Source organism: Carassius gibelio, chromosome B4 (assembly GCF_023724105.1).
Source record: "Carassius gibelio isolate Cgi1373 ecotype wild population from Czech Republic chromosome B4, carGib1.2-hapl.c, whole genome shotgun sequence".
NCBI classification, from domain to species: Eukaryota; Metazoa; Chordata; class Actinopteri; order Cypriniformes; family Cyprinidae; genus Carassius; species Carassius gibelio.
In genome coordinates, this window is record NC_068399.1 from 26,292,480 (window position 1) to 26,304,750 (window position 12,271).

Genomic DNA, 12,271 nt, shown 5'->3' on the forward strand with positions numbered 1-12,271 from the left:
TTTATGTTTAATATTTTTTTATATTCTTAAATGTGAAAAAATATCTTAAGATTTTGGGGGTAAAAATAAGCAGTTTTTAATTGTATTTCTGAAATTCAGCCTTATTCTGAGAGTTTTTTTTGTACTTTTCTCTTGCGTTGTCCTCGATTCTCTTCAGTCTGCTGCTCTTTACTGTTAGCGCGCACACAGTAAAACAGTAATTGATTAGCCATGACTCCTAAATTGGTTTGAAAATAAGAATCGACTTGCTCTTACTCCACTGCTCTGAGTTATAAAGCACACCGTTCCTCTCTATATCATCTGAGCAGAGAGACGGGATGAGCCGATATAAAAATACCTCAAGTTTATGACATCTGTTGGATAAATCACTAACCCTTGACCTGAGAGCCAGACCTTCATTACAGGATCGTTTCTCATACTTTCGTTCTGAGCCAAACGCTGCATCGAATGTGTAAACATTCCCTTTAGTTGCACAGTGAATTCCCTGCATCTTAACATGTGAAATGCAATTAAAATAAATCATATGATCCTGAATGCATTTCACTAGTCTTCAGTTTCATCAAAGTGACCCTGTGACCTCTGATGGGTTTATATGTGCACTGATAAGGGAGCGCAGCATAACTTTATATCAGATGGAGGAAGACTTCGACTCAATAGTTGACAGGAAGCCTCTGTCTTCAGAAGCAGATAAACACAAACCCGGAGCGGCTCGTATCTGACAGCAGATGTCCGTTTGACTAAATACAGATGCACAAACACCAGTGCAAATGTGACTTTATTTGGAAATTCAGCAGAGAGACTAAGACGTTCACTCAAACGCACTTCAAAAAGTCTCACATTTATGTGAATTAATTTGTTTTCCCATTAATGTGTAAATACAGATACTGAAGTTTAGGGTCTTCTGCTATTTATAATCTGTCAGTATCTCCGTAGTTTCACTAATGAGTGCTTATATAAAGTGAAGCCGCATTGTGAATTAGTTCAGATCGTATGTGTTTATTTAACGCACAGTTATTTATGCTCTGTGTTTGACTCATGAAGTGGTTTATAGCTAATAGTTTGTTTTCGAATGGCTGAATGATGAATTGTTAATACACTGACGATGGAAACTGGAAATGAGTCATGATGGGTTGGGATAATTATCCAGATATCAGCTCAGGGTGGTGTGTAAATATGGAAGCATTTTATTAATGAATAAAATCTTGAAAATAAATGCTGTCAAGAGCATAGTTTGTTGAAAAAAACATTGTTTCGTCAGCTTTGTGCATCATGTCAGATGTAGTTTGGCATTGTGGTAGAAAGTACACAGTAATATCATAACTGAACCATTCAGAAACATTGGTTCAAAAGTAATTTTTTTATCCAGTAAAAACAGTAAAATTTTGAAATATTATTACAATTTAAAATAGCAGTTTAATATGTGATTATATTGCAAAATGTAATTTATTCCTGTGATGAAAAGCTGAATTTTCAGTCTTCAGTGTCACATGATCTTCAGAAATCAGTCTAATATGCTGATTTGCTGCTAAAGAAACATTTCTGATTATTATCAGTGTTGAAAACAGTGATACATTTGATTTTTCACGATTCTTTGATGAATAGAAAGCTAAAAAGATCTGTAACATGAATAAATGTCTTTACTTTCACTTTTGATTAGTTTAATAAATTTTTTTGCAACATAATGCGAATAGCATAGATTTTAACATTTTGAGATGAAAAGCTAATAATTAAATTAATATATTTTAAGAAGATTTTTTTTTTTCCTTGCATGTTATGTAACCAATAACTGATGTGAATGTGTTAATAAATATTTACTTAAAATCTCTTTGAATTAATATTTCATGTCAAAGAGAAAAGAAAAAGAAGAAATTGTGAATTTCTGTTAATTGCCAGTCCATAGTCAACACGTGCACAATGATAAAAGAGTTTTTACATTGATTTAATACCATTGTTTCAAACAGTTTTCTCTGAATCTGAACAGTTGATTTAGTCCTACAGTTCAGACCTGATTTATGCTAAGTGCCAAGGGTGTTGTATGTGATTTATTTAAGATAGCTAGGTAAAGGTGTGTGTGTGTGTGTCCAGTTCACTCACTGACTGACCAGCTGTGAGAAACTCAGACGATCATCTAATCATCAACAGAGAGGGAAGAGAAGCAGGGAGGAGCACCGTGTGAAATGGAGGAGCATGTGGGAGAGCCGAGAGATTCGTGTGTGTGTGTGTGTGTGTGTGTGTGTGTGTGTGTGTGAGATCTCTGCTCCGGCTCGCTCATGGTAGGCTAGCGCTCCGTGTCTCTGTTACTTGTGATAAATCCAGACAGATGATGGATGGCTGGGTGTAGACGGCGTTCAGAGTTGATATATGAGTGTCTTATGGGATCTTGTGTGATTTGTTGGCCTGTAGACGTCCAGACGGGAGTGTCGTGTGATTTGTGATGAACCGTTTCTGATCTCTGATCAGTTGTGGGCTGTGGTTATGTTTGCAACTTTAGACGCTGGAGTTTTACTATAGTAACAGCATTTGAATAGTGTGTGTGTGTGTGTGTTTGTGTTGTGACTGCTGAACACGAGACAGATGTTGGCTAATCTGTGCCAGTGGTTTATCGGCGGATGTTCAGTCAAAGCATTATCAAACTGTTCAGAAAGCAGGTCTCTGTCAGTTTACAGCTCTGTGTGTGTGTGTGCGTCTGTGTGTGTGTGTGTGTGTGTGTGTGTATCAGGACATCTTCTTAATGGAAAGTCCCGTCTCATGCCATTGTGACCCAGTCTCAAGACCCGTGTGTAAATACAGCAACAGAAAACTAAATTTGTTCATGTTCTGATGAAAATGTCAGCGGGGTTTGCCATGATCGCATGATTCCCCTAAAATACGGAAAATATATGTATATATGTTCCTCTCAGATTTATTTAATAATTCGTTATTTTTGAGAATTAAATATAGTTTTAATTATTGATATAAGGAACATTATCAAATGTAAGCAAAAAAGCTCAATAATTTCAGATCTGAGAGGTATAGGTTTTTTTTTTACATTTGAGAATTCATTTTTTATATGGTTTTCATTTTAATAAACTATATTTTGTATAGTTTAGCTATGTTGATGATATTTGACATTTACTTATTTGCTAATAATTGAGGATTCATGAGCATATGAGCACTGTTTCTAGCCTTCTCTCGCTCTCAGGTCGGTGGCTAATGTAAATGCAAAACTGGATTTGTTTATTTTCCATCGTTCGGTGTGTTTTCATAGCTCTGTTTCTTTGCCAGTAAAACTTTCCCTCATCTGTCGTCTTCTGCGTTTGTTACCTCCATCTCTTCCTCGTCTTCTGTGTGTGATGCTAAACGTCTGTCATTAGTAAGTGTTTGCTGACAGACGTCATTCGCCTTCCCAGACTTCCCAGACATTTTCACACTCCTGAAGTGTGATCAGTACCTTCCCATCGCCTCTGCATTGTTCTCTCGAACAGAACACAATTTCAGGGAGATTTGGTGCTAAAAAGTAGTCTTCCACACCGTCTGAAACGACCCGGTGGTATATTAATGCCGAGTGGTCACCACAGAGGTAATAGGATCCACCCCAGGACCCGAACAGCCCATTACCAGCCAATGAGGTGCATCTAAAAGCATCCCAGCGATGGATTGATACTCAATACAGCAGCTTTACCTTCCTCTCATACCTCTGTTCTCTTCCTCCCATCACTTCTTCCCTTTCTGTTTTATTGTTCTTGTTACCAAAAAAAATGTTTGACTGTGAAAGAGTCACGCATAACAGCCAGTTTCTTTGTAGATTATTTTAGCATAATCTACAGCATTTGTGTCATCCTGAGAGTTCGTTTAGAAGATTTGTTTACATGATTACTGGAATATTGATATCTAATGAACAGGACAATAATTTGTAAGTAAGCAAGCAGAATCATGAATAAAGATTAAATAATAATATATAGAAATATATATGTGTATATGCATGCATATATGCTTTGGTCTGCTGAGGAGATAAATATAAAATATAAAAATATCTGTAAGTCTTAGTTTTGTACATATTTGAGAATTTGAGTTTTATATATATATATATATATATATATATATATATATATATATATATATATATATATATATATATATATATAAAACAGTATTTATATATATATATGTATATGTTGAGAAATCAATATTTAATATATTAGTTTTTTTTACAGATTATTAAGAATGTATTATTTTTGTATATTATATTTGTATGTATATTTATATTTAATATATAATATTATAAATTAAAATAAATAAATATAAATTAAATATAATTGATTTCTAAAAGTAGGCATCTATGAGTCAGATTTTTTGTAAAGTAAAGTGTTTTTAAAAATTTCCAGTACAAATTAATAATACCAACATAAAGTAAGACAAATAAATAAATAAATAAAATATGATACCAAACATGCAACTAAATTCGACCACGACTTTATATCAATATGCTTTACACGTGACAGTCCCATAAACATTGTACCTTCCACTATGGGGCAAAGTAAATTGGTTTAAATTTAAGTCTATATCTGAGCAACTTTTCCAGCCACAATGGTTTTGTTTTTAATATTGTGTCCCATTACATGTAGTCCTTTAAAAAAGCTATTTATGAATACATATGTAATGCGGACAACCCTAATTGTCTGCATAAGATATGGCTGTACTGCCTCTGGATGAACACTGCGACTCTTTCTAGGTGTTTAATAAAGCTTCAGCTCTGGCTGTCGATGTTTCTGTGAATATCCTGGCCTTTTTCTGTTGTTTTGTGACCTGGTGTTAAAGTCATGAGATTGCTGATCCGGCAGAAACGCTGTGCTGAAAGTACTGTCCCGTCGACTGTGTGTTTGTGCGCGAGCGGACGCCGAATGCTCTTGAGTGTTTTGCATTAATCTCCCATGTGGATTTGCTGGAAAACACCCGAACGCCGAGGCTTTATAACATCAGCTTGTTTCGCAAGCCGCTTGACTCATCTGAATTCACTCCAGAAGAAATGCTTAAACAGGCTGCAGATCATAGTTTCATAAAATATTGGCAGCCGAATGTTAAACAAAGCCACTGAGCTGAGTCTCAACAGCACTTTGTGACCATTTAGGTTAATCAGTGGGAAAAAGTGCATTTGTTTTATCCATTAGTCAGTCACATGCATCGTGAATTACATAATAAATAGACATGGTTGCACCATTCATTTATGTCAATCATTATGCACACTGTGTGCTTATATTGACTCTGAAGCTTGGCAGAAACCATGCTCATGCAAGGCATCATGGGATTGACTGCATTGATACTATTTGGAAGATTATTTTAATTCACTTGCATGTCCATTTATTAAATTTTTTGGTTTATTTGATCATGTTTCCAGCTCTGTTTGACCACATGCAAATTATTAAATTAGAATTATGTTGGTATTCTCTCACATTTAGTGCTGTGAAGTGAATTAATAGACTCTGTGTGTGGCGTCTGATAAGCATTTCCATTGATTTGTACTTCCAGACAGAATAGTCTGTCATCACCATAATTTTGCATCAGAACAACGCCGCAGAGCTAAATCTGTCCTGGAGAGAAAATGTCTGTTTTCCTTTATAATTTAGTTTGATTTCAAACATTATCAGTCAAATGTTTGAGGCCAATGAATATTTCTGAAAGAAGTGTCTTATGCGCTCCAACGCTGGCTTTATTTCATAAAAATGCATTATAAATTGTGGAATATTACTATGATTTAAAATAACTGTTTTCTATTTGAATATATAGTCAAATGTAATTTATTCCTGTGATCAAAAGCTGAATTTTCAGTGACTTCAGTGTCACATGATCCTTCAGAAATCATTCTTTATACTGATTTGCGGCTCAAGAAACATTTCTGATCATTGTCAATGTTGAAAACGGTTGTGCTGCTTAATATCAGGATTTTATGATAACTAGATTTAGCATTTATTTGAAATAGAAATATTATATAACATTACAAATGTCTTTACTGTCACTTTGGATCAGTGTAATGCGTCCTTCCTGAATAAAAGTATTCATTTCTTTCAAAGAGAAATAATTAAATGTTTCATTCTAGCTTGTAATGAACCGCCGACATCACATGACCAGCTGAATAATACTTGCTCTATCTCTCTATCCCTCCTATTATCAGATGCTTTTACTCCCTGAATAAATGAATGAAAGCTGGCATTGAATCATGCATTTCATTTATAGTCAGAAATGCTTGCTTTTGCATGACGAGTCTCCATATCAAAGTGCAGCTTTTACTGTGTAAAACTTATCAAATGGATCTATTCATAATTAGCCAGTGTCTTAAAAAAAGCTTCCAGTTTGTGAAAATATCTTTATAGCAGATTACCTGTAGTAGATGAGCTAGAGCTTTGTTTAAATAGAGGATCAAAACAGTTATATATAATGATATAATGAATATATTATGAAGTATGTGGGTTATATATTAAAGTTTTCACATTTTATGTTCACATTAAATTACCAGACGGACTACTGCATTTGCTAAAATGTGCTGTACAGAATTTGGGACACACATATAGCGTATCCCACAGTCTTTGTATACTCTGTATACTATTGTAATATTTCAGAATATTTTGAATTAGCTTTTATTTTTGTATTTTCAGTTTTCATTTGAATTTTGAGTTTAGTCATTTTGTTCTCTTGCCATTTTTAGAAGTTTTTGTTTATAATAAAATATATATATATACATATTTTGCCTTACAACATCAAACTAAAAGAAATGAGGCAAGTTCTGAAAATTGTACAAAAACACTAAAATAACATGTTTTGAAAAGTCATCAGTCTCCTGATTTAATATTTGTAGAGCCATATTTTGCTTTTACTACCGCCAGTAATCTTTTATTAGTTTGTTGTAAGGCAAAATTAGCAAATAATTATTTAATTATATATAGTTCTTATTTCTATAAGCACTGTATTGTTACATTTCAAATATTTATATACATTTTACATTTTCTTTTGAATTTTAAGTAATTTTATGTATAACATTTTGTTTGTTTTTATTTATTTTTTTGTAGTTTTCTTTTTTGTATTTCTGTTTATCTTTATTTTACAAGTAGCTTTCATATTTTCAGTTTTCATTTTAATTTAAGGTATAGGTTTAGCATCTTATGAAAATGTTTATGAACTTTTTGTAGTTTTTTTTCTATTTAGCCTTATTTTATTTCAGTTTCAGTCGTTTTAGTACTTCAACTTATTTAGCTAATATTTCAGTAACACAAATCTTTTTTAACCATTTCAGTTTTGGGTTCACAATATCAACTTTGCCCGCAATGCAATACAAAGTGAAAGAGGCTTTTGGATTTATTCAGTGTTTTTTTTTTTATACTTAATCCCAGTAATGCTGAAAACAGCTTTGATACTGTCATAAGTGTTCAAACATCACAAATCCTTGAGCTTCTCTATCCGCTCTGACTGTTATTACGTTATATTTGTACAGAGCTAAAACATTTTAACAGATTAGGTTCGCTGGTTTATCGTACATTCAGACAGACTGACATGATTAGGCTTGTTAGTTTTATGTTCAATATGCTCTTTTTTTATTATTATACAAGCAAATGAACAGCAATCCACATGATCTGAAGTGCAATTTAAGCGTTTGTTCAAATCACTAACCCCGAGTATGATGCTTTACAAACACAGCTGAAAATGTTCAAGGGAACTGGGATTAATTGTTCAACACTGTATAAACAGGTCACACACATTTATATATAGATTTAATTTGAATACAGCCTTCCATAGAGGCTCTAAAAGCTTTCCTAATCCATCAATAACCTACACGACCTCAAACCGGCTTCATTTGATTAAACCGAACTCAATGTGGGTGCCAATTACTCAATGTTTTTGTTGTACTGTTTGATTGACAGATGTGTCGACCAATCAGAATCCCAGAGCTTTGTATTGTCGTGGCTTTGATCTCGGTTCACTATAATCTTTGCTAATCCACATTGTCCGGACTGTGTTATGAGTGTGTGATTGGCTCGTCTAAGCTGCCCTGATTTTGTTTTGCTTAGTCTTTCATGCTCTGTTCAGCTGGATTTTGTTGCCAGTGTCTTATGTGTCAATATGTGTTTGTCATTTTTTTCACTAATGCTGCTTTTCTTTTTTTTCCCTGTTTGTCTTTTTTTCATGCCGTCTGTCTGTCTGCTGCCAACGTGTCCCAATGCACAAAATCCCACCGACACCAAAACCAACACTGTCTGGCGGACCCTCTCTGTGTGTGTCTGTCTGTGATGTGTGTGTGTGTGTGTGTGTGTGTGTGTGTGTGTGTGTGTGTGTGTGTTCAGCATCATGCAGAGAGCAGAGAAACCCCTGTCACCCCAGGTAAGAGGCTAGCATTCATCTGTGTGTGTTATCTGTGCTTATGCATGTCAAAGTCTGCATACACTCTGTGTTCATGAATGAGATACTAAACCTTATATATTCTATATAAAGCATGTTGTTTTAACATTATGAGGAACAGAGTTAACAATAAACCTTTTCTTCTTTCAAAACTGTATTGTTTTTTTATATAGTCACATGAACTTGCTATACAACATGTTTTACTATTCATAGTTTAATTCAGTGAATGGTGTCCAGATATCATCTTTGAAATAATAAATGATTAAATTAATTTAAATTAAATCAAATTTAAATAAATAAATAATTTTTATTATATGCACATATACATATACATATATAATTTATGTATTCTTCTGTATATTCTATGTAAACAAATATATATTATATTTTATATTTATGATATGTGCTTTAAATTAAATTAAATTAATTAAATTCCAAGCATACTCTTTTTTTATACAGTGTGTATATACATATGTGTAGACAATATCCAATTATCTACCCTCTTAATGGAGATTATGGTTGTGCTCCAGTTTATTCTTTTAGTCTAGAATATCACCTTTCTGTCTATAAAAAGTATTTTCCAGTGAGAAGCTCCAATGATTTAATTACAAGGGCTCTGAACTTTCTGTGTGTCTCTGATGTGCAGCAAACACACAACAAATATGACTCTGATGCTTTAAAGTCTGACACTGACATTTCATTTCCTACATGGTTCTTGTTTGAACGTTTGATGCAATTCCACAGAAATTCAGGAGTTCACACGTCTAAGGGACTTTTAGTATAGATTAATGTGAAGTAGAGATTATAGTATACGATTACTCACAATTTGAGATTTACAACAAGCCTATTTTGTTAATTGGCTTATTAGTAATTCGTTTCTTCACAGCCACAGTGATGAGGATGAAATATTCATATTGAATCTCAAACGAGAATCTAGAATGATTCAAATAAAGTGATTCAGCTCTGTCTCTTCAGCTTCCCCTTTATTTGCTTTTGAATCACATTAAGCGGCCGACCCGTGTGTGTGTGTGTGTGTGTGTGTGTACGTGTGTGTACGTGTACGTGCTGTTAGACACGTGTAGCGTCAAGCACACACACACACACACACATATGCATATATTCACCAGAAATGGGTGTTATTCCACCAATGTTTTATGCTGCGTCATTATGCAGATTTTCTAATGCATTAAATTTCCCCAACTGCACACACACACACACACACACACACATATGCAGACAATAATAGTGATGTTTGTAATCCTGTTGCGGTGCTGTAAGGTTGTGTATGATGATGAAGAGATTAGATCTGAAACAGTTGTTTTAAACACTAATCTGCTTTTAAAAACAGACCCTTCAGATGAAAATAAGATAACAGTTTTCTGCACAATATCATGTAAACATCTTATCTGTTTTATTTCTCATGTTGGCCACTAGATGGGGCACTTTACAACAATATGTGTGTATCAGTTAAACCACGGTGGAAGCTCATCAGTTTGTTCAGGTGTTTCGGGACTCAAATCAATAGAAGTGTTTATAAACCCAGTCCAAACCACATCCTCATGTGGTTCAGAATCCAAGGCGATCAGGCTTTATTGATGTACAACACAAAAAACCTCTGCTAAAATCTCAGAAAAAGTGGTCTGGGGTATCATGACCCTTTAAAACCAGATTTCAAACAATCAGATTCAGCATCTATTGTGTTATGAATACACCTTCTGTATTTGTGATTGTTCCACAGCTGCCTTAATGCTTGGTGATGATGCGGCGCTTCTGACCCCGGGAAGGATGAGTCAGCGTGGGAAGGAGGCGGGGCTTCAGACGCCCAGTAAAGACCTGCTCACAAGCCCCTCCCTCAGCTACAGCCACGGTAAGAGAGCAGCAGCAGGCCTCTATGGCATGAAGGATGTGTGGCCTGTACGCTGTAAAGGCCAAATCTGCATGAAGGTGAAATCTGATCCCAGACCTGTGCACTTTACATCAGGTTACAACAGCAGCAAAGTTATTAGATTGAGCTGGAAGATTTTCAAAACAACACTCTTGTCTTTAAATAATAATTCAGGAGCAAAAAATAGATGCTGGCATGGCATTAAATAAAATTATACTACTACTACTAAATCAGGTACAATGAGGTCAAAAGCATTTATTAAGAACATAAATGGGATCTATTTTGAGTTCAGTGTTGACACAGAGACCAGTTTTCCCCTCTTTAGTGTTGGTTTTCACCACTAGAGAGCGCCGAAGTGACACAAAATCAGACCAGAACAGAGTAAGTCCAAGATCATGTGCAGTCTTTCATTGTTTTGCTTCTAGTAAAGAAGAATGCGGCTGCCCTGGGTTCACACAAACAAGGAAGACTATCAAGCAGTCTTAAAAGGGCAACTTGCAAATGTCACAGGAAGCTTCTGTGGTGAATCAGTTTTCTTTGAATTATTTTAAATTAGAACATTGCTTTTTGAGTAAAACACTCATTCCCCACATTAAAGTCAGCAGATTTTTTTATATTATGTTAATATATTAATTACAGTGACTGAAACTGGGATAGAAATAGAAAATGACCCAAGAAATCTCTATAATCAAGCATAAAATAATATATTATTTTAATTGTTTTCACTTTTATTTAACTGTTGCTTATCAGTAATTATACGGACGTAATTAAACAATAACTATATATTTCTAATGATCAATAAATATTTGTTCAATAATTATTGGTTTAATAATTGTTAATTATCAATAATTATATATCAATATAGTTAATAATGTGTGTGTTTATATATACATACATATATAAATATAATATAATATATAAAATAATTTATCCTTTTTTGTTAATTGTTAATTGTTGATAATTATGTGTTTTATGATATATTTTGTATGTGTGTATTATATATAATTTGAATAACTGTTTATTATCAATAATTGTGTGCTTTTATATATATATATATATATATATATATATATATATATATATATATATATATGTGTGTGTGTGTGTGTGTGTGTGTGTGTGTGTGTGTGTGTGTGTGTGTGTGTGTACATACATAATTGTTTAAAGACTTTTAATAATAGTTAATGATCAGTAATGATCGTTAGTGATTTATACAGTTGTTTTCAAACATAATAAAAAAAAGATAATTTAGTAAAGTGTTGCAAGTCGAAAGGTGCCTGAACCCTGACAGTCATGTGCAGTCAAAGTTCAATATTGTGATGTCATGTAATGTGTCCGTGTGATCGTCATAATCCCTGTGTCATATTTACTAGTCAACGACCTCTGATACACACACACACACACACACACACACACACACACCAGGCTCACATCTCTACACGGCGGTTATTAAAGTTGTCAGAGGATTTGGCTTTTATATTGATGATTTTAGTCTGATTAAGTGCACTGCGTTGCTGTTTTTAGACCTCGTCGTGGTCTCTGATTTAATTGCTCACGTTTGAGCATCATACGTATGGCATGAGACTTGTTTTCAGTTCCTCTGAAAAGACTAGACGCTGACACACGCCATCACCTCTGCACAAAACCGCTGCTAGTCGAAACCTTTCAAAACCATCGGACCTCTCGCATCTTCTCAGGTCTCCATAGCAACAGCAGTTTCCCCTCACCATCGCTTTGAAAGCACATTCACACTTTCTTTTCAGTCTGGGATGAATCACTCCCGTTTGTGCGTCTTCTGATGCTCACAGATTTATAATAGAAAGTTTCTTTGCGAGTTGATGTGGGCCACGTTTCACTCAATTATTCAGTGCCAGCAGCAGGAACCCAACACGAGACGCGCCGCAGCTTTCTCCTGGTGAGAACACACCCGGAATAGCATCAGTACAGCAACCGATATGCACACAAATCCTCTTTACTGGCCTCCTCGCTCAGTGTGAGACGAGAGCAGGTGTGGTTGGCCTG

General features: G+C 34.6%; 1 protein-coding gene across 3 annotated transcripts in view; it reads left to right on the forward strand.

The window, feature by feature from the left end:
* The window catches only part of LOC127956486 (oxysterol-binding protein-related protein 8), a 60,730-nt gene that overhangs the window by 19,475 nt on the left and 28,984 nt on the right, over positions 1 to 12,271 (forward strand). For 2 of the 3 annotated variants that reach the window (XM_052554426.1, XM_052554428.1), the window contains exons 3-4: positions 8,310 to 8,346; positions 10,103 to 10,231. In XM_052554426.1, the coding sequence (XP_052410386.1) occupies positions 8,310 to 8,346; positions 10,103 to 10,231 (166 nt within the window). The remainder of the gene's footprint in view (positions 1 to 8,309; positions 8,347 to 10,102; positions 10,232 to 12,271) is intronic. The other variant, XM_052554429.1, reaches the window with a different exon arrangement.